This window comes from Manis pentadactyla, chromosome 12, assembly GCF_030020395.1.
Source record: "Manis pentadactyla isolate mManPen7 chromosome 12, mManPen7.hap1, whole genome shotgun sequence".
Classification (NCBI taxonomy): domain Eukaryota; kingdom Metazoa; phylum Chordata; class Mammalia; order Pholidota; family Manidae; genus Manis; species Manis pentadactyla.
In genome coordinates, this window is record NC_080030.1 from 102,603,883 (window position 1) to 102,628,385 (window position 24,503).

General features: G+C 36.4%; 1 protein-coding gene across 3 annotated transcripts in view; it reads right to left on the reverse strand.

The window, feature by feature from the left end:
* The window catches only part of ASCC3 (activating signal cointegrator 1 complex subunit 3), a 275,119-nt gene that overhangs the window by 122,442 nt on the left and 128,174 nt on the right, over nt 1-24,503 (reverse strand). For all 3 annotated transcript variants that reach the window (XM_057489450.1, XM_036890362.2, XM_036890359.2), the window contains exons 14-16: nt 21,989-22,123; nt 5,187-5,378; nt 4,654-4,878 (exon numbers count right to left, since the gene is read on the reverse strand). In XM_057489450.1, the coding sequence (XP_057345433.1) occupies nt 4,654-4,878; nt 5,187-5,378; nt 21,989-22,123 (552 nt within the window). The remainder of the gene's footprint in view (nt 1-4,653; nt 4,879-5,186; nt 5,379-21,988; nt 22,124-24,503) is intronic.

Sequence of the window (24,503 nt, forward strand, 5' to 3'; positions counted from 1 at the left end):
CTGAAAAAAAAATTTTAAACTCTTAAAACTTTAATCAAAGGAGTACAGATACTCCCTACTTAAATTACGACATTTTAGGAGGAAAAAAAAGGAAAACAAACCCTCTTATTTTAGCACTGAATATGAAAGAAAATATTTTGTTTGTTTTATTCCTACATTATAATTTTTATTTACTTACTAATGTGAAATAAATATATGAGTGCTTAGCCGTCTTTGGTTAATTGAAGATGGGATACAGCAATATGTAAATATCATTAAAGTATTGTATTATACTGTTTATTATTAAGAAAGAGAAATGGCCAAAAGCAAAAAAAAACAAAACCTGATGAGGCAGATTCTATTTATCTTTAAATTTATATTAACTTAAAATAAATCAGAGAAAGACAAATACTGTCTGATTTCACTTATATGTGAACTCCGAAAACATCAAACTTACAGAAACAGAAAGCAGAATGGTAGCTGTCAGGAGCTGAGGGGTGGGGGACCTGGGGAGATGTTGGCCCAAAGGTACACGTTTAGTTAGAGGATGAAAAAACTCCTCTTATCTACAGTATAGCATGGTGACCCTCGTTAACAGTGCTTCACCGCATCCTGGAGAGTTGCGATGAGAATAGAGCTTTAATGTTCTCCTCAAAACAGCAAACAACAACAATAATAACAGTGTTGCTTTGAGGCAAAGGAAGTGTTTACTAACTTTATCATGGCAAATACTTCACAATATTTATGTGTATCAATTCATGCACTGCACGCCTTAAGCTTACACAATGTCATATGTCAATTACATCTCCATAAAGCTGGAAATAAATAAATAAATATACACTAATGTATTTACAAATGATTAAACAAGCCACACTATAGGTAAAGACACATGTGAACTGTTAAGACTTGCCACACAATGAAGAGCAGGAAAAACTAAAATATATCTATTGAGGGAATTGTACCACACTCCCTGAATATTCACAAGTGAGACAGTTAAATGTTTTCTAGTCTGCTTAGGTAAAGGGAAGTAGTTTAATTATCTGGCTAAAAATCTGATAGTGTCACCTTTTGTGATTCTATTATTTCAAAGCCAAAATAGTGTGAATTCCCTTATAACTTATATAAGTATTTAAAAATAATATACAATCCCTAAGAGTAGAACATTTTATAAAGGAGAAAATAAACTTCCTAATATTTTCAAAATCTCACTTTATTAAGTTAACATTAATTAATAATTATCTATTGCTACTAATGATAAGATTAAAGAAAAGGAAGAAGTACTTGTCAAAGACTGGATCAAGTAATTAAAATCCCTTAAATGTTCACCAAAAGGAACTACTCTGTAAAATGAATGTGAATTTAGGATGATACATCGTATTTTGAGATTAATCCTTGAATGCCACCTAGTGACAAAAATTAAAATTTACTAGTGAATATTTGCTGTCACCTAGTGGCTAGTTAGTACAGAAGCCTTTCACCGAACAAGTATTTTTCACCTATGTCTTTGAAATACATCTTTTCATCTCAGTAACCACACAGTAGAGCAATAACAAGACTGAGTATTGTACTAAGGCACAACAGATACGGTGACAAACAGACCACGGTCCCTGGTCTCAAGAAGATCCCTTGTCCATGCGTAACTAATTAAGATGACATATATGAAACCATGATCCAACCCATAGTGCCTAGCACATAACATGCACTCAAAAATGATTTTATTTAAAAACACCTAACATGTGGATTTATATAAGTGCCAGCAGTGTACAATCTAATAGAATTTATGTTCAGTTAAGTAAAAGGAACAAAAATTCACCCCAAATCTGATAATTTAGAAGACTCAAATTTTCTCTTTATATCTAATGAACTATCTAAACTTCAGCCTTCAAGGTCATCTTAATTGCTTATTTGTATGTGTGCTTTTAAAAACTGGTTGTAATCATCTAAATATTAAATATGCAAATAGATCATGCTCCCATCATTTATTTATTCAAGCAAAATTTGAGTGCTGGCAGTAAGTATAAGTCAAGCCACTATTAAGTGATAAAATCTCCTGAACACCAATTTGGCAATGGTATTTTCTAAATTTTCACAACAATCAAGTGAGATTATCTCTGTGTTAAAACTGGGTAAACTGGGACTCTCTAAGTGTGGTGAGTAGAGTGAGAGCCCATCTACAACAGAATACCTGAGTTAGAGGAGAGCCAGGGTCAGAACTGGGAAGCTGGTTAGGCTATGGAGGCCTTAAATCCAAGGACAGGGGATTTGTAGCAAGTACAGGTCGGGGGATCTTTATGTAAGAGAGTGTATGTATGGTTGTAGAAAGATGAACACAGTTTAAAGTATGGACTGCAGGGGGCTGGCGCAGAGTAGGTAACTAGCAATGTCTCCGGAATAAATTTTAATAAGACTCAAACATGCTTCACTGTTTCTCTTAGTACAAAATTAAGTGGCTTTCTTCAGGGCTGGGACTTGTGACCTTTTGGCATTAGCACTAGGGAGTCAGCCCATCGGCCACCAGTCAGAAAAGATGCCTCATTAAATGTATATGCTATCTTTATTACCTAATATAATATTTTCTTTTGTTCTTCTAAACTAATGGTAGGACTTGATATTCATGTTATAAAGACATTAGCAGAGGCAACATTCCTAATCTATGCCCTTTACGTTGATCACTGCCACTGCTCAGTCTTGCAAAGACTTGGGGAGTCTGACGAAATAAAAATCCATTACCTTAAGAAAACAACATACATTCACCTTATAAACTAATTTCACACTTGAGTACCACAGATTACCAAATTTAATTTCATGCTCAACTATAATTTAAAGGAGTTTGTTTCTTTAACAAGAAAATTTACTTTAATTGGAAGTTTTTCAGTCTACCAAAGTAAGAGAGAGAAATTTTCACAATGGCTGTGCATCAGTATATTGGCTAAAAATTTCAAGGTATATGCTGCATTATCTGAATGCCATCTATGGCATTAAATGGAATTATGACTTCTGAAAACAACATACCTAGAAGGTGCTTGATGAATATGAGTGCATCTGTGTACTACAATTCATTTTTCATTTCTCAGGGCGTGACCAAATAGGTATGCCAATGGTAAGTTACAGTCTCTAAGAGTTCCTTGAGGACAATAGTACTTATTTAACCTGTGTATTCTTATAATAATATCCATCTTGTGTTTACTATGCCACTTACAAAAAACTATCAGGGGCAGTAACTAGAAGTTTGCTTAGAGTCTTCCTTGATATGCCTTTCCAGAAGACTGCATGAAAGAGCACTGCTTTTTATTGTAAGTCAAAGAAATTCTGACTACCATTTTATTCCTGGTCTTAAAAGAAGACAAATGGTAGGTAATAATGTAGAGAAATGTATTTATCTTTATATTTTATATAAGGTAATATATTTTATATAAGGTAACAGAAATCTACGCTATAATGAAAAGACTAGATTTGGAGTTAAATATGCCTGAATTGCATACTGGTTCCAAAGCTGGTAGCTAAGTGACTTTTGGGTCAGTTACATATCTCTCTGAGGACAATATTCTCCACTTAGCAGGAATATTGAGAGAAAGAGAGAATATACCAGAAGCACCTAGCAGAGTCTCTGGCATTTAGCAGGTCCTCAGTGTATCACTGTACAATAGATAGGTCCATCATAGTGTTGACCCAGGAGCAAAGAACTAATTATTTAAATCATGCAATCATAGTATGCAATGCAGATTGAAAGTGAACTATAATACTTTCTTTGGGGTCAAAATTTATTTCCCATCTTTTAAAATTTCTTGTAATTATGCCATAGAAACCAGTGAGTGTCTTTCATGACTTTTTCTAACTTTCAACAAGATCTTCCAAAACTTAGCTGCCTTCTGAACCCACCTTCAGTGAACAAAGCCTTTCTTGATAGCCTGGGACCAAAAATGTTTTCTTCTTCTACTGAATCCTTCTAAAGACCTCACCACTTTGAACATCATTGTGTTTTTGTATCTTCCTCTCCCCTTTCAGACTGTATGCTCCTTAACAGAGGGCACTGCATAATGAGTGTTTTTCGCCCTCTAAAAGGACTTGTAAACAACATAAATAGAATGTAAGTGAAACTTCTATGAAGTGCTTAAGAAGTATAGAAGATTTGTGAATGAGTAATATTTGATTGCAAATATTTAATTTATTCATCCATTTAATATTTATCTCTTCTACTCCAGGAAAAATGATCTGAGTCCACATTAAAGGATACAGCCAAGTAAGAAAGAGTGCAGAAACAGGTGAGTGCTGAATGCCAGGGCAGTAATTAGAAATGTCATGAAGACCGTGAAACTGCATTAGAATGTATGACACATCGATTCTTAAATTAAGAATGTTTATCCTTTTTACCCATTAAGATGTTACGAGGCTTCCAGGGTCTGCTATGTAAATCTTAACACAAAATGTACATACATACATGAAACAAATCATAATACTCTAACTCAATTTAAGCAATCATATTTTGTGTAACAAGTTTAATCAACTGATCTAAGATAAAAGAGCCTTATAAACCTTATAAAAACTTTGTAAAATACTCAATGACATGAGATGCACTCCTAAATAACACAAAATAGTAAGCAACTCAATCTTATGTTTACTTGGTCATTCCTGCAGGTGATGACTCTTCCAACCTTTTTGTTCATTAGATCTTACCTCTGCATTTAGGTTATCTGCAAGACTTTCCAGAAACTGACTCTCAATTGGGTTTTGCTGAGTGAGCAAAGTGAGGTAATGGCTGAGTTTATCATGTGTTGTGATGATGATTCCTTCCCCAAATCTGTCAAACTGTGGTCGTCCGGCTCGACCAAATATCTGCATGACATCTAATATTCCAAGGTCAACAAAGGAGCCTCTTTTTGCAGCGTATATCTGTGTTCCCTGGATGAGGAAAAGTTAATAAGAATTTACATAAACACACACAAATATAATCCTGATGAGCTGAATACTGAAATGAGGCAAATATGGCAAGATCTCAGAAGTGTACTTTACTCTTTTCATCATCTGTGAGAGAGCTAAGTTTTCACAATATAGACTAGACTCTTTTGCAGAAAATAATTCTGACCTTATATGTATAATCTTAAAAGTTAATCAAAAAGGCAAATCATAATATTCTTCTAAATAAATGAATTCACAGGTTCGTCTTAAGACACACACAAATCTATGTGCAAAGGAAGGTAAGCTCTTACCTTAATGATAACAGCATGAGCAGGAAGATTGACACCCCAGGCTAATGTAGCTGTACAGACTAGGACTTTGATATGCCCATTAGAAAACAAGTTTTCAACCAAATTTCTGTCTTGCCGAAGCATTCCTGCATGATGAATACTAAAGCCATCTGGGAATAATTCTCGTACTTGCTTATTTCTTGACTTTTGTACCTAGATTATCAACAAAACACAAAAGAATTTTAGCATTGAAAGTAACTGTTACTTAGCATTTGTTTCATGAGTTTAGTAAAGAAAGCATAGATTTATTTCTAAGCATCTTGAGGTCTTACTAAATTTTACTATATAATGTTTTAGTATTTCTTAAGTATTTAATACTTACTGTAAAACATAGGTAATCACAAACGTGACACAAAATGCAGAAGGAATGGAGGTAAAAGTGAGTATCTTATCCAGGTATCCCTTTCAATCAATCAGTATTATCTGTTTCCTATCCTTCCAAAACTACTCTAAAATAAGCACACATCTCAGAGGCTTCCAACTCCTTCAGAGTAAAGGCCAGAGTCCCTACAATGCGAGCCTACAGAAATCATCTCTTTCCCCTGACTCCACTTAACCACACCAGCCACAGGGGCACCTTTTCCTCTAAGTCTCTTTTCTGACAAATCCACCTCCACCTCCACCAGTCTTCACACTTTCAATTCCAGACCAATTGCCTGGAAGACCTTCCCCCTCTCAGCGAGATGCCCATGGCTCCCCATGCTTGCCCTCTTCCTCATTCCAATGAGCTGAAAACCTGTCTCACCTACAGGTGGTCTTCCTGGTCATCTTTGAGGGAGGGCTCTGACCACCTGTCTCAGGTCCTCAACTTTACAACTGCCCTGAATATACTTACTTCACTGCTGGTGTCTGTTCCTAGACCTGGTCTGAGCTCAGAGGTGGGATTTGGTCCACTAATAGGTGCAATAGCAGAAGATCTCATTAAATTCAGCAAGGATTCACTATATAATGGAGAAAAAAGTTTTCTACAAAATTAGACTTTAGGTTAACATAAAATTAGTGTTTATATATTCAAAACTTCTGTTTGTATCATATCCTGTGTTTATTTGCCATTTCCCTGAAAAATTCTTCATCGACATTTCAACTGCTTCTTTTGAACCAATTTTTCATTGTTTTTTATGTAAGGGGCACTACATCTGCTGGGAGTTGGATTTCAGGGGTCTGGGGTTCTAGTAGAGACATTGTCACATGGATTACCCTTACCATTAAAATATTTTAAACTTCTAAGTTAATAATAATTAAGAAAATGATGCCAGAAAACAGAACTTCCTGATATCTGCACGTAGAAAATTGGAAGGTGATATATTAACAAACTACACCACCTAGTGGCCATCCCTGTAAATAACAACTTGTACAACTGCCGCCTTTTAGAGTCCCCTGGTGTCCGCACACACAAGAAACGATCTTCTTTACGTTTCACAGGGAGTGTATTCATATTTTATTTTTGTTCAGTGTGATCGGCATGTTAGAAATGATTTTATACATAGACTTTATTAAGCACGTTTGGACTGTATTGCCTCAACTTTCGTCTTCTCAGAGTTACCGCTGTCCATCTTCTTGAAGCAGCTTTTGTGAATATGGGATGACCTGGAATAAAGCCCATTGTGGAGCAGCTGCTAGGACAGAACGAGCTCCTTCACTGGCAAGGGTAGGACGAGGAGAAACATTTCATCTACTCCACTTCTTGAATATTCATGAGTGGGTGCTCAGAGCCACCAGGAGAAACTATAAAACATTGGTTGGAGGGCATGTCCTGGACAAATCGTGCGCCGGACTGGTGTTTGCTTCTGGTGAATCTGCCTTCTGTGACCCTGTGCAGTGGAATATTCTGCTGTGCACGTTACAAATGCATATTCCATAGTCAAACCCCAGGTGAGCTAAGACTTGGCTTGTAACAGCAATAACACAGTAAGAAGCTGGCTGCAGGAAATGTGCAACTGTGGGGAAGCATGTTCTTACAATGTAGCAGCTAGATCTTGGAGTGCTGACATAACACCGTCCACTCTGATGAGGTGGGTTCAAGTGGCTTCACTGTCCTCTACTCGGGTGTAGCCCTCTGGTCTCTGGGAGGAACTCAGAGGCACAAGAGTTTTGTTTCTATTCTTGCTCATATTCTGGTCATTCCTTTCTAATTGGTTCTATACAGACTTGATGCTACAACAATCCTAAATTAATTCTGGGTTGTTAATTCCTAACTATTTTGAATTTGAATATGCCGTTTGTGGCCAGGCCTAGCTCAGAGTACAAACAAACTAGAATCATTGCGGATGAGGCACCAGGATGTACAATTTAAAAAATCTTATTTTAAAGATCATACAATAAAATTATTTTTCCACTTCTGGTGTGCAGTTCCATGAATTTTAACGTATGTTCAGTTGTGTAACCACCACCATAATCAGGATGCAAAACAGCTCCAGCTCCTTCACCTGAAAATACTCCCTGTTGTCATTCTTTTACAGTTAAACCCTCCCCTCTATAGCTTCTGGCAACTACTGATGTGTTCATCCCTATAGTTTTTTCTCATCAAGAATGTTACATGAATTGAATCAGAAAGTATACAAGCTTTTGGGGTTCCTTTTACCCATTCTGAGATGTATCCAAGTTCCTGTATCTTAGTCTTCTTTCTACTGCTGAGTAGCATTCCACTGACTGGATGGATCTATCACAGCTCGTTGATCCAACCACCCACTGAGTGATGTCAGGGTTGTTTCCAGTTTGGGCAGTCATGAACAGAGCCAGCCTCTGTGAATAGCCATGTACAGAGTGTGTGTGTGTGTGTGTGTGTGTGTGTGTGTGTACATTTTACTGACTTGCTGGACCATCTTTCATTCTCAGCAGCAGCATATTAGAGTTACAGTTTTTTCTAGCACAAGTTGATAGCACTTAAGACTGTCATTTCTTTATTTTAGCCACTGTGATAAGCGTATAGTGGTATCTCATTGTGGTTTTAATTTGCATTTCTCTAACAGTTAATGATCTTTTCATATTCTTGGATGTACATTTCTTATCAGCTCCTCAAGTTTAAGGATCACTGTTCCTTACAGGAAGATACTTCGAGTGATATTTTTAACCATCTATGTACAATACTGCTGCACAATTTGACCTTATGAGACTTAGTGCTAAGCAACCTCATTTTCATTATTGTAGTAAATTATTTATATTTCTAAGAAAATTGCCTTCAAACAAATATATATAACATGAAAGTAACTAACAGAAAAAAAATGCACTGCAGAGAACAAAGAGAAGGTCATTTAAAGAAAAATCACCTATTCATCATGTGGTAATTCCTACGAATACAAAGAAATTTAAGATAAAATCTGAGCTTTGGATAATCTGCAGACTGGAGAGACAGACCCACCCACAGATGACTTCTATAAAATACGATCTATTTTTAACAGAGGCATATGGACAAGCTGAAACTAGAGGAGGAGCAGCATTATGGTTTATTTGAGTTTGAACTGTGAGCACCTGGCCATTACTTCCTGCAGAGCTCGGACCTCCTACACACTTCTGGGAGACATGAACCAATGATGTGCTAAACTATCTGCTTTACTTCTGTAAAGTCTATCAAAGAAGTCCTTATAGAAAATGGGAAATGTGGATCCTGAAGGGCAAGTGACATACTGCTCAACGGGGACCACAGGCAGCAGGACAAACAAGGCTGAAGGGCTGCACCAAGTGAATGGATTCAGTGTGTCTGAAAGGCATTATGTTCGGGGCTTGGGGTCAACCTACGAAAATGAAGCTGGAAAGGAGGAGCAGGGTCAGGCTCTATATGGTCGCAGGCTTAGGTAGAAAAGGAGCCAATTACAGTTTTTAAGCAATATCAGGTGCTGTTGAGAGAGGTAACTTCATGGTGTGCTGAGACCAGAGGCTGGATGAGCAGCTCTGGGGCTAACACCAGCCAGGCGTGGAGGGGGGAGGCAGGGGAACTAGAGATAGCACATGACGTCAAGGTGGGAAGAGGTTATCAGGTAACCATGGCGACTGCCAGCAAGGGAGGAGGACGTGACAGACAGGAAGGAGTTAGGACTGCTGCAGGTTTATCCTCGCCTTGACGCACTGGACGAATGTCGGAGAAAAGAGGATGAGGGCTGTGCTTCAGGCTAGGCCTCTGAACGGCAGGAAGAAGATGCAGTTTGGGACATGAGTTTGAAGACACCCAGTATTATGAAGATGGGAATAAAATGGGAAGCCACTCGACATTTCTGGGCAGGAGAAAGAGGTGGAGACCCTTTAGGTCCATTACTCTATTACAACATTCCATGCTGTAATAGTGGATTGATTGGACCAGGTGTAAAACACCTATAATTCCTAAGTCTAAACTAACACATGCAGCTTTACGTATGTACCTCTCCTATCTTGGCCTTCTTCAACAACAAAGGGGAAATGAATACTAAAATTGCAGAAGTCTAAAACTAATGAAAATATCACATCACATTTACAGGACAGAATAAAAACTATGATGTCAGATAGTATCATACCTGAAAATACTTATATAACTAAATAATTAACTAGGCATCTAACTCAAGAAGTTACAAAAATGAAAATATAACAGAGCCAAGGAAAGAAGAAATGCCCTAATAAAGTTAAAATAGAATCTGATGGTTTAAAACTGTGAAATTGGTAAGTAAACACAAAAACTCTTATTTTAAAAGAAAAAAATTAAATACAAACAATGACTTACTGGCTAGAGCAGGCGCTGGCTAACTATGTGCCAACTGCCTGTTTTGTAAATAAAGTTTTATTGGAATACAGCCATAGCCATTTGTTTACAGATTGTCTGTGGCTGCTTCTGAGCTACAGTTGAGTTGAGTAATGGTGACAGGCACCATATGTTCACAGGCTTAAAATATTTACCATCTAGACTTTAAGGAAAAGGGGATACACAGCTATACACAAGCACAACAGCACAAGCACAAAGACACAAAATTAGTCATGTAAAAAAAAAGAAGTGTTCAGGAATATACCACAATTTAAAATCATCAGAAAAGAGTACTTTGTAAAATTCAGTACATTCCATTTTAAAAACTGTTTGGGGTAGATGATTTTCCAGGAAAATATGTTGTAACATTTATCCTAGAAGTGATAGAAAGTTGTACAATAATAAATGCAATCGAATAAACTTTAAAAAGCTATCTAAATCTGGACTTTGAAACTTTTAAAGATGAATTAATTCTAATACTAGAAGAGGCCCCAGAGCATAGAAACAGTAGTATATTCCTACAAAATTAATCTTATAGAGGCAGTGCAATAGCACTGATATTAAAACCTGGTAAAGAAGCAGAAAACAGAATACGATAGAGAAATATCTTATGAATATTAATCCAAAGTACTTTAGAAAACAATTCATCAATGCATTAAAACAATGTACTACAGCTAAGTACGATTTAACCTGAGAATGCAAGGGCATTCTATTTATAATTACATTTATATTAGTATGTTCAAGAAATGAAATTACTTGCCTTGCTTTTGAGATGGGAAAACTTGTTTTGGCAAAAACACCAATTCTCACTAACTTAATCATTGCACTAACTCAATTAAAAGATGAACATGATTTCTTGGAGGTGATACTAAAGGTCATCTTGAAAAGTAAGCCTATACATTAATTAAGGAAAGATTCTAAAATTGAAGGCTAATCAGAATGTCTATCCCAACCTGGTATTAAGAATATTATAACAGAATAAGCAAAACACTTTGATACCAGAGAAGAAACAGTAAGATCAATGAAACATAAAGTTTAGAAACTGACTCACGCAAATATGAGAATTTTGTATGTTTGATTAAAATGTAAAATCAACAGAAAAACAAAGTATTCAGAAAAAAGATGATGGGACCATTAGTATATGGACTCAGTTCCAGATAGATCAGAGGTTTAATAAATAAAGTTTAATTTAATTTAAAAGGGCTGAAGGAATTCATGAAGTTGGTGTGGTCTTAATAAGTAAGACAAAGCCCAAAGACTATAAATAAATTGATAAAAATTTCTACCAGGTAAAAATATTCATAAACAAATAAAAATTGAAGGTTAACAAGAAAATGTCTGCTAACACATATGACAGTACATGCAATTTAATACACAATGGACCATGGATATGAACAACAATTATAGAAAAAGAAATTCAAAGGTCCAATATAAGCCAAATTCAATGCTCAGCTTCATTCACAATTAAAGAAATGCCGACCAAATAATAATAAGGTGTCATTTTTTGCAATATTAACCCATCATAAACTTAAAAATTTTGACAGTGCTCAGTGCTGGCATGTGTGGGCAAAAGTGACTGAGGAAATGTACATTGGAACAATCTTCCCAGGGGGCAATTTGGGACCATTCACCAAAATTTTAAATGCATGTTCTGTGCTGATGGGTAAATTTCATTGCTAGGATTTTTCTCAATGGACATTGTTGCACCTGCCCAGGGTATGACCAAAAATGTTTACTACAGTACTCTAAACAGTAAAAAATAATTGGAAACAACAAAAGTATACATTATGATGGGGCTGGGCAAGTGAATTAAGATAATGTTCACGCTGTGGCAGATCATTCTGTGCTGATATGGGAAGATCTCTATGATGTATCACTAAGTGAAAAAGGCAAGGGACACAAAGCGTATGGAACATAATCAACCTGCTCACGATAAAGCACACAGGCAAACACCATAGTGGGTAGTTGTATAAAATCTTGCCTTGAAAGAAACATGAGCTTTGTAACAGGAGTTTGCTATGGAAAAAATAAGTGGAGAAGATATGGTTAAGACTATGAGTTATGAAGCTCAGAATGATTGCTGCTTTTCCGCCTGGTTTCCCAGGGTGAACGCACAACCTGGAGTCTAGGCTTTGCTGTCCTCTGAATAGTGCAGAGAGCGAATTCATCTTGTTCACATTCTCCGAACAGAGCGTTGGATTCGCCAAGGAAGCCATTGAAGATCCAAAAGTATACTCACTGGAAAAAGGTTTTCTACACATGGAAATCCAGCATTAAAGGAACACCAGCCATGAAAAGGTACAGGGAGTCAGGTGTGTAATTTAAGAATTGTCTAAGCTTGGTTTCCTTTGACTTTATATTTCTACATTTCACAAGCGGACTTCCCCTGCAGGGTTTCATAGTCAGTAAAATTCGAATGGAATGGACACCTGTTAAGACAATCCACTGTGAGAGGCAGGGTACAATATTTCTTTCCCCCAGTGAAAACATGTGGGATTTCCTTCCATGATTTTATATATTTTTTTCATACCCATGAAATGGGAAATCAGTGTAACTTTAAAAACGAGTAAGGTTAAAGGGTACCACTTCCCAAAGTTGACTTCCAAACTGACACAAATAGATGGTTTAAAAAAAGGACTGATAGCAAGCAATTTAGGATCTTCAAGGAAAACAAGTTTGTTTTTTTTCCTCATAAGGGCAAAAACACAGAGCAACAGAACTTCAGATGCAAATGCTCAATGAAAGAGCATGACAAAATTGCATAAATAATTTATAGTGACCTTTTTAGCCTTCTGAGGTAATTTATCTTGATCAGGTGTGCTTTAATGTGGATAATTTCAAATTCATTAGAAAGGGATAACTTAACTGCCACTATAAACACTAAAATTTAACCAGGAGGAGGAAAATATCCTCCCCAAATGATAACATTCTTTCCCACAATTAGTGAGGATGCCTTACCAACGTTAGGAAAAAAGTACTATAAAATCTTCACCTTTTAAGTCTATTTTTATTACTCAGTGTTTATAAAGTTAATTAGCACAAGACAGTGGCCCTGCCTTCATTGTTAGGAGTACAAACCAAAACCTGGCCTTTTCTTGGACAAAGGAGCTTAAGATCTGAGGCAGGTGACAGGCCCTCCTCCCCCAGCCCCTCCCTTCCTCTCTTTCTTTTAAAGCTCTTACTCTACTTGAAACTATGCCAGGAGAGCCAATCCTGTAATGCTCTGTCCCCCCTGAGGCTGTCAGAAGGAAACCCATCCTTCCTCCTGCTTCCTGATCCCAGGATAAGGCCCTCGGTCATCTGTTCACTGGATCAACTAAACCTGGCTGTAAGTAGAATTTCTGAGGGTCATGTTCAAAGTTTTAGGACCTTAGTTTTGGAGATTCTGATTCTGATACCTGGCATAGGGACAGGTGATGGGTAACCCATGATCTGCTGTACTGTTGTCCCAGAGCATTTGGTATTTCTCTGCTCTTGATGTAATTCCTTACCCTCTCTACTATTTTTCCACCATATGGTATGACGTTCTCTCTGCTCTCTGGAACTGTCACTCAGTGGGTAGCAAATCACATGAATCTCCTCTCCCACCTTGTCTTAACTGAAACTTGACTTTCATCCTAGGACTCTGTTTCCATGCATCCCTTCCTCTCAAGTGTGGGAAGTAAAGTCCTCCCCACCATCATTTCCTGATGATTATGTATTTGCCTTTCTCCAGCTTAGACAGCAGAGCCCAACACTTGAATCATACTCCTGCTGATTTTTTAAACTCATCTGCCTTTTTGTCATATCTGATTAGCAAATGCCGAACAGGTGACCCAGTGCAGCGGGTGCTTAAGTGAAATTATATACAGGAGCAAGTTGGGACCACTCTAAATCTAGAAGCACGATCTCAAAAAGCCCTTAACATCGGAAAGCAATTCTGTGATGCCTTTAAAGTCAGTTTGTTCTCCTATATCTCACAATGTTTACATTAGACATTGTTTTGCTCTCTGCACACTTCTGAGCACATTATTATCCTTGACCCTCAAAGAATGATCTTAAGACCTACGTCACAAAGAAAATACATCAGAGGGAACTACCCTCTCTTCCCGCCATATACCTAAAACTTAATTGCATCAGAACCCATCTTTTTAACCTTCCCTTCTGGTATATTAGAAATATCCTAACTCTTATCTAAGGAAAATAGATGGTTCTTTGTTCTTTGGATTCCATATCTCTTGACTTCTCTTCTTTCCTATATGAATAATCACAATCAATTTTAATCCCTTCCCCTCTCTCTTGAATAGTTCCCACAAAATATAAACCTATCATTTCCACCTTGAAAAGAACTTTCTTGCTACTGTTTCGTATTTTCCAGATACCATGCATTTTCCTTTTGTATATAAATTAACTTCTCAAAATGGATATCTGTGCTAGAATTTTCTATTTCTACATTCATCTATTTTTTGCTTTTTGCTATGCAAATACAAAAGGCTCTAAATAAGGTCACCAATATCTCCCATTTTGCTAAGTACAGTGAGTGTTTTGCAGTTCTCATGTTACTTGACCACTCTTAGCAGCACGCGGTGCAGGGGATCACTTACTTCCTCCTCTGAAACACTCTGCCTTGGCCTCTGCGACATCATTCTCCCTTAAGTTCACTCCAGTGTCTTGGGCTCTTCTTCGCTGGCTCACTCTCCTCTACCTAGTCATTAAATATTAGAATTCCTCAAGATTGGTCCTATACTGGTTAACCACTCACCTCTATTCCCATGGTTTTCCCCGTCCAAAACAGACTATGCCTCTGATAGGTCAGACTCGTATGTCCATCCAGATGCTTACTCTGAATCTCTAAGTATCCCAAGCATCTCAAACTCACATGTGCAAATGGAATTCATGATCTGCACCTTCCCTCCACACTAAGCCTTCTTTATTCTTCTTTTCCTTTTTAAATCACCCAATTACCCACTCAATAATGCAAGCCCGGTTTCTTTTAGGAGCCAGAAACTTCTATATTTCTGTTCATCGATCCTGTATAGTCTATTAACCACTAAGTTCTAGCAGTTTTACTAGGAATCCATACCCCAAGTGAATCCACATCTCTAACTAGTCCCATAGTCCCACACTCTCTTGCCTTCCCTGTGTATACAGCGACCTTTTTTATAAATATGAATTTGATCAGGCCACTCCCTTCCTGCAACTTCTCTAATCGTAATTCACTGCATTTGAGATAAAACACCAAATCTGTAACAATAAACAAGGCCCTCATAATCTGGTTCTTGCCTTTAACATTAGACTTACCTTATGCCACAAACTGGCCATCTTTAATCCCCATCATTTTCTGTGTTTTAGTCATTCTAACTTTTATCTACTTCCTTCAATATGTTATTGTTTTTCTGGTGTCAGAGACTTTTGCTAGAACATTCTTCTGCTGTCCTTTATTTTGTGAACTCCTAACCTTTAAATCTCAGCTTAAATGTCACTTTGTTAGCTGTCTTCTCTAACGTCACCAGTCTAGATCAGCTCCCCTAATATTACTTTTTTCTCAGCACTTTATCACTCTTTATTATCACAAATGCAATTAAAATAAATTATTTAATTGGTTGATTAATCTTTCTGTCTTGCTACAATATAAGCTCCATAAGGGAAAAGGGACAGCTACTTATACTTCCTAAATATATTTCCCTTCCCATTTAAAGCAAAGAATGTTTATTTGCACATGACTCCTATTTCCTTTTATGATCCCACTGTACCGCATGAGCCAGCAGGTAAAACCTGTATTTCCCAGATTTCTTATAGTCAGAATACTGGATGCAAAAACCCACTCTGCTGATTAGACGGACTTGAGCAAGATCTGGATGATGGAAATAAAGAGGAAAGCATCTTCCTGCTGTTCTCTTTTGCTGGGAAGCAAGGTCTTAAGAGAAATCAGGGCTGACAATGATAACAGATGTATCATACATTCAAAACTTGGTTTTCCTGTGTGTTTGTGAATCCTGAAAGACATCTGTAATAGCAGCCATGGCCTCTCAACTTCTGGATCATCATTATGGTGGGTGGATCTTAAGTTCAACAGTTCCACTGGTAACCCACTGACTACTACTTCTCCAGTTTTACCAGCATTCTAATAAGTCCCTAATTTCTTGTACAAAATTCTTTTCTATTTAAAGTGGACCTAGAGTGGTTTGTTTCCTCTACTGAATCCTGACTGACACAACACGTCTTCCTCCGTGCAATCTAAACAGGTTGACAGCAGCTTACTCATCGTCATGTTTACTGATCTACCATGTGACTGGTAACAAGCTTACACTCAGTAAATATTCACTGAGCGACCACCACTGAAAGTAGCTTGAGGCTTATGTGTATACAGTCAATTCACAGTGACACAGACTAGCCTAATTCCATAACCAATTTCCATGTGTCATTCTGGCTATGCTAATTACTCTCTTTAACTTGGGAGAAAGGAAGTGCTTCCCTCGTTCCATGTGACAACTCTTGCAAGATGGTCTTGGTGCCCACATGGGGCTCCTCTGATATGACTACAACCCCATTACAGGGAAATAAGTTAGCATTCCGGAGAGAGCACCCTAATTAGAGAAAGAGAAATCTCATCTAAAATCGCATTCTTTATATCCATTTGGCCATCTTTGCATAAATACTGAAATAAATTTTTTAAAAAATCACACTGTGAAATGTAATTTGGAGCATTAAATTTATCAATATAAACTTCTGTATCTCTAAGGATTTAATAACCTCACTTATTTAATCTATGTCTTTAGAGTGCTTCCCTACTAAAGTATTTTCAAATGAGAGAATGATATTCCAATTAACATACTTTTACAAAACAGCATGGTTCCTTAACAAAATACATTAATTTGTTGTAAGAAATTTATTCTATGCTTCTAAAATACATCTTACAGCACAGGATCAAAAACTGTTGCAATCAAAATTACTTAAAAGTAATGACAAAAGAAATAAGGATAAAATTTCAAGGCTACTATATCTCTTGCAAATAGTTTCAGTTTCTCCCAGTGAGCCATGCGGTGGACTACAGTGAACGCCTGCACCACGGGATTGTCCCCGAGTTGGAGGTAAATGACTCCTACTTGGTCAGCCCTTGAGTTCTGGTCCTAGAACGTGGCTCTTCCATAATCTTCAATGGCTCTCCACTGCATATACAATCTAAGCACTTAAGCATGTAATTTAAGGTCTTCCACATTCTTACTGAAATCTGCATGCCTCGCCTTTTCATGCATCTCTTGTTTTAGTGAACAGGAAACACTGTCATTCTCCAAATACATCCAGTGTTTCCTTTGCCCATGTGTCTTTCTTCTTACCTTGAACTGCCCTTTTATCCTGACCGCAGCCTATTGAGAGACAGGATCACTGGCTTGAATTACCCTATTTCTCTTTTGTGCTACCACTGAACTACTGGTTCTTTTTCTCATGTTATTTACCACATTTTGCTTTCTTTACATATGTATTTCTAAATCCTCTGTGAGACTGCCTGCGTCTTAAAGGCAGAGAAATTCTGCCTTGTTCAACCACTTGTTTTCAGTGGCACATTTGACCAATTGAGTTAAAATTAACAAGCTAATTTAGAACTGGATGTCTTATTCACTCTCAAATCATTTTCTCAATAGGTATATAAGATTTAATTGAATTGCTGTCCATACCTTACTTCAAAATTTGCCTCTTATTGGATATTTATGCTGCTTGTTTTCATTATAATGTGCTGCAGTAAAACTCTTGGTGTATATTAGCTTTTCTTTTTAATCTTTCCTTGGAAAGATTCTCAGGTTTAGGATTTCAAGGTTAAAGGCTCTGAAAAAAAGCTTGGAATTTGAAGAAATTCTTCTAATATTAACAAAATGTCTTTTAAAATGACTGAACTGATAATTACTACAGGAAATCGAGGAGTGTACAAAACGCTCAAATTATCTTCAGAACTGGGCATTATAATTTTTGTTTTTTTATGCTTTATTGAGTTTAAGAGTACACAGTCTGCTAATTTACATATTTTACTAATAATTTTTTTCTTTCACAACTTATTTTATTTCTTCTTTTTGCTCACTCATTTACTGAAAACTTCATGTTTTATTAAATTTAGTAAGTACACATATAAAGATGTAGATATTAACTAGTTTGTTGTATCTGTTACTAATATTTCCCCCAAACTGTTTATTGCTTTCTATAATTCAATATATTATTTTTTGTAGTTCAAAAGATTCAAATTTATATGTTGTCACATCTATCATTCTTTAAAGCTGTCATCTTTCCCTTCCAAGCTCATACATAATTATTTACAGAGCATCTACTATATGTCAGGCAAGATCTACGTTACCTCACTTATTACAAAAATCTGAATATAAAGGTATCACTGCTGTTTGATTTATGATGAAATTGTGGCTTGAGGAAGTTAAAAGGCTATGTTAGAGTGTCAGAGTCAAGATTAACACCCAGGTTTGCCTGGATCCAAGCCTTTATTCTACAGGAGACTCCTTCCCTTTGAAAACAGGAATGTCATGCTTCCAAATATCCAATTAAACACTCAGTTCCATTTTTTATTAATTTTCTTTGACTTTATCTTTAAAATACGAATACATTTTCGACATTCTTACTATGTGGTTATGACAGACATTAGAATTACTACATTAGCCTTCAACAGGAAAGATGGTTGATAAGGCTGAGTAAAGAAGATGATCATATCTTGCATATATTTAAAGTAAAAAAAAATAAGAGAAAGGGGGCTATTAGGCACCTGCTACTGTCTTTAGCTATGAGATATCATCTATTGCAGGAAGAGTAAATTCTCATTTTATTTGGCTATACTGACACCATAAAGCTATCAGAGCAGAAGTAAGCGAAGCTGTCAATATTAAGTATCAAACAACTTTTATCAAAGTCAAATTCCCTTAATTTAAGCAAAGGCTAAAGCTGATCTATGAAAACAACAAGGAGATGATTGGTAGATATAGATAATGAAAAAAGTCGTAACATGATACTTTAAGGTATTTTGAGGGTCCATATTACTGTTGGATTTTTCTTAGTGTTCTTATTTGTTTAACAGATATTTTCAATAACTACATTCATGAGGCTTATTCATGACAGACCGTTTCTGCCTACAAGAAAAACTCAGTATCACAAATATATGTAAAAAAGTGAACCAATCAGTACCCAAAAATGGGAAAACTACTGCACAGAGTGTGGGAAGGAACTCATCCTAGCACTAGAATATTTAAAGCCTGTTTAAAATTTTGCCCCAAAGGAAAGTATTTATTTGACTGAGATCATGAGTGAAACAGAATCTGAAGAAATAAAACTGAAGAAATGCTTTTAAAAACTGTGCTTGGTGAGTCAGGAATTGAGATGGTTCCATGAAACACTCAGGGGTAAAGTATCACTGTGGCACAGTAGGACCTTAGCTGTATTTCCATTAACAGGAGTCATGAGGCTAAATTTCTATGTATTATGATAGCAAATTTACCTTTTAATTTTATTTTAATGTTTTGACTACTTAATTTCCCATTTTTCAGACACATGTAAAGAAATATTTCCTACCATCATGGTAATAGCTTCCTAAGAATTGCTAAAATGTTAACACCATTCAAGCTCAAAAGGCAGTTCAAGGAATAAGGAGAAATATACAACCAGTAATAGAAGAATAATCTAAAGTTCTGGACCTTCAAGAAAGCATGTTCAGAAAGACTATCATGTAAGATAAACTGTGGAGGGGCCGACTTTTTCAAATCTCACTTTAGGAATCTCACTTAGAAGGATATGGTGGGGCTGAAGAAATGTTCTTCCATTTTATTAAAAACAGAACAAAACCCCCAAACATCTCAAAGCCTAAAGGCTTTAGAAAGTCCATGATTGGGTCTGCTTTTGAACAAATAGGATGCAGTGTGGTGACGAGGGTAGACTTTGGAATCAGACTGATTCAAATCACAGTTCCACTGCTTTTTACATGGTAATCTCTTGGAAAATTATTCTCTCAGTTTCAGTTTTCTTATCTAGAAAATGGGGGTACAAATCTCTAAAGAATAGTAGTATAGATCGAATGAGAAAATTAAAGTGAGAACATCCCTTACAGTATGTGTCTTAGAGGAGCAAAGGCAAAAAGAAAAAAAGTAATTTTGGTGTACCAGTATCAGCCCAATAACTATATGGAAGGCTGGGAAAATACTGGTGAACAGGATAACGTTCCTCATGTGCTTATTAATATAATAAATGCTTGTGGAATTCATTCTTATTTTAAAAAATCCAATAACAACAGATGGGTTGGATAAAAATCAAGTGTAATAAAGATACTAAAAAAAGGTATAATAAAAATGAGTAGGGAATTTTGAAGTCTACCCAACTGTATTAAAACTTTCCATTCCTCCATGGTTTTTTTTTAGCATAGTGATCTGTGAATATGTATTTGGTGACACTGACTTAAATAAATGTTTGAAAATGTCTCTATAAATTGTTTTAATATGCTTTAGAATATTTCATGCTATATCTGAATTACACATATGCCATATCGAGGGATAATAACAGTACAAACCTACGTTATAGGTCGTGTAAAGACTGAGTGAGTCATATAAAGCAATGAAAACAATGCCTGGAACTAGTCACATTTCATAAATGTTAAGCATTATTATTACGGGAGTTAAATAATAAGCCTGCATTATTTAGAATAGCAACAGCTCTCAGAATCAAGAGGTATAAAGTAACCAGAAATCCACAAGATGGCTCTCAAGGCTTGGCTTTTAAACACAGTAGAGTTGCTTTTATTTCCAGAGAAATGAAACAAGACTTATGAATGCCAACCTCATTTTTCAAAGATGCTCATAAATTTATAATTAATAAATAACTGGGGGAATACAAAGCTGTATAGTATGTGTTATATAACAGAAAATTTTATAAAGTGAGAAACAGGAAAATGAACAGATTTTATAGTTCTAAATTAAAAGAGACTCTGACGTTCAAAACAACTGGCACCAGATAATCATATTCAGAATTTAAAATATCAGTATAAAATGGTGAAATTTATAGTGAAGTCATAATAATTAAAAACATTTTGCTAACACGATAAATGTGAAAGTGCAGAGCACAGTGCCTGGCAGCGAGCAGTTGTTGAGTAAACACCAGTTAAATTTTATGCATATAAAAGATTTTAAAGTTATTATAATTTTAAGCCTGATTTTTTAATTTGAAAGTTTATTTTCTAGCTTTAAATCAAGGCAAACTTTTTCTGCAAAGGGACAGAGAATATTTTAGGTTTTGTGGGCCACATAGTTCCAGTAGCAACCATTCAGTTCTTCCCTTGAAGGGCAAAAAAGCAGCCACAAACATAAAAGGAAGGAGTCTGGCTTTTTTCTAATAAAATTACAAAAACCTGTGGCTGTGAATGGACCTTGGGCTGTAGTTTGTCCACTCTTGATCTAGGTCATTATTTGGCACAATTAAATAAAACTTTCTGTAAACCTTAGGATACTATTAGTACCCAAGTTGCCTAGAGATGTGTGTCTCAAGCGGTAATGTCATGTGGGGGTTGAGGTGAAATGTAGATTATGATTTGGTAAGTGTGGTGTGGGGCCTGAGGAGCTGCGTTTCTAACAGGGACCTGGGCTTTCTGGTCCTTTGAGTGTACACTGAGTACAGGGCAGCTGTTCTCGAACTTCTTGGTCTCCGACCTTCACATTCTTAAAAAGAACCTTTGCTTTTGTAGGTTATAGCTGTCCATATTGACTTTGAAAACGGGAAATTCAAAAAATATGTATCCATTAACTCTCTAAAAGAACAATCATACACCTATGAGATGTTAACATATACTATGAAATTTAGCTGTATTTTAAGTATATTTAAAGATCAGGACTATACCCTATAGGAAGAGGTGATAATTGAACCCATCATGCATTGGGATCCTTTGAAGGATCATTAAGTCAAGAAAAAAGTTAAAATCGTAACATGATAAATCTGTACAATTAACTTCTTGGAAATATGAGACCATGGATTGTTCATATATAAAATATCTGGTATATCTGGCAATTGTGTGCTTTAATTCTTGGCTCTTGCTGCCACTGTGTCCTACCTGTTTTTCTGCATGCCCGTATTCAGATCCTTGTGCAGGTAAAAAGCAGGAAATCTGGCCACTATGTTTTGCTCTTTCTATTAGAGACATAGCTGTTCTTACAGTGGCATTTCGAGCATGTACAAACACCATCACCTAAAGTAAAAGAAAACAGTTTATTTAATACTCAAATTCATTAAAAGATGGCTTAATACTAGTCTGGAAACCATCTTACACAACCAACTATTAAATTTTTAAAATAAAACTCCCAGTTTATGATTCTCCAACATTTCCTTATTTTAGAACAAAGTATATATAGGATAAAGGCAAGTTAAAGAAAATTTAATAACCTGGCTTTATTTATTATTAGCCTATAAATTGGCAGAAGTCAGACTGAAATTAATGGTTATATAATATACAGAGTTTAATTTGTGCATTTCTCTCTTGAAGACATGATTCATGAGTACAATCAACAATTATGGAGACAGAGTATAAAAATACATGAGAGCTTTATTTCTTCACAGTCAGTGAAATTTCCAGTATCATAAAGATGTTTAAAGAAATTGAAAACAATAAAGAACACACTTCCTTGGACAAAATCATGTCGAAGAATAACCATTTAAAATAGGGTTTAGCGATGACACCACTGGTGATGGAAATGTTTCCGGAGAGGTATTTGGAATGTTGAGTTGTGCTCGACCTCCCTGTAGAACTGTTCACAAGGTGGCTGTAGAAATGTGAATGAGGGAGAAGTCACGCAGGGGGAAGCTTTGTTAAGGAGAAGTAGGAAAAAGTACTTTCAGGGATGGTCACTAGGCAGAATGTGAAAATGCAAGTGGAGAGAACGGTATTACGGAGTGAGGAGCAGCCTTCAGGAACGGCCCGTCAGGGTCTGCCTTCTCTCCTCTGCGGTGTTTCTGCTTTGACCTCCATCTCCCCCACATTCAGCTCAACCCCTGCCTTCCCGAAGAGCCATTACTTTGATAAAAATAATTTCATTCTTTCATATGAACTGACATTTTTAATTTTAGATGGTAAGAAAAGCATCTTTGGATAACCAACAATTTTATCAAAATCTGAGACACACAATCTGAGGACAACCAGTGAGGAGGTTTCAGATGACTTGTAGACAGGCTGGCCCCAACTTCTAACCAAACCAAGGCTTCTGGATTTCTGTGGAGTACCATGGTATTGCCCTTAGATCTCGGCAATGTGGAGAACTTAAGTCTTGCCTCTTCCCAGCAACTTTTCATATTCTTCTGCTAATCATGTTTTCCTAGAAACTAGAACTTTGCTATTGTTTCCAGGCTACCTATTAAGGAAGATACACATCCAACTGGCCTTAGTCAGGGAATTGACAGGCTCATGAGTTGACCTAAATAAAAAGAGAAGATTGTTTTGAGGACAAACAAAAATAAAAAAGAAAGGAGGCCTTGGATTGACCAGAAAGGAGGCATGGTGACACAGACCTGGAGCACGCACTGTATAATGAGCCCATAGTAATCTTAAGTCTGTAAATTTGTCAAAGAAAATGCCCCACATGTGGGATGCTGATTAAAATTCACAGTAGAGTAAAATCTCAGATAATGATCATTCAAGAAACTGGAATGCTTAAATACCTAGTATTATGGGTGTATTCAAAGTTAAGGAGAGCAGATCATCTGGGGAAGACAGGAATCTCAATGAAAATCTTCCACAGTACTTAGAGACAATGAAACAAGCATTGCAAGTGGAGAAATTTAATGTAAGTTAATCACAGCCTTCAAGGACATAAAGCTTGAGATTTCACACTTTGTCAGAGTTCTAACTTACTTGCTGATAGTACTATATTTTGAAAAGAAATATGATCCTAAGAATATTCCTAAAGAGTACACTAATAAAATGTATTTCAGTAAGCTTCATAGGTACTTGGGAAATTTTTGTTTTTCTTATTTTCAACTAAAAAAACCCAAATCTGATTTTGATACACTCTCTAGTTTTCCAGGGAAACATCTTTACCTCACATGACATCAAGAAACAGACATGTCAGCTCACTGCACATGGTGTCGGCTGGATGGAGGAGGCTGTAGCAGTATTTAGGATATTTACCCTTGGTAATTTCAATGCATTACCTTGAAGTACATTCCCTTTCCATGCTTCTCACACGGAGGCCTAGGAACCACACTTGATCAGAATCACTAAAACAGATTTCTGGGCTGTCCCCTAAAACCAGCTGAGTAAGAATATCCAGGGGTAGGTCTTGGAAATCGAATTAGTAACAAGCACTTCGATGACCACTGCACACTACTGTGTGAAATCAGTTAAAAATCACCACTAAGTTAGTTTTCTTCTGTTGAAAGAAGTTTAAAAGCTAACAAAGCCACCACTACAAAGGTGGTTTTAAAAATTCCTTAATAACCTGTCTTTATTTACCAATTCATATAATATATCAGGGAATATTAAAGTATTTTATAGAGCTAGCAAAGCCCCAAGATCATTTGCCAGATGGGCTAGGGGTTTATAACGCACCCAGACTTCTATTCTCCATATTTCAAAT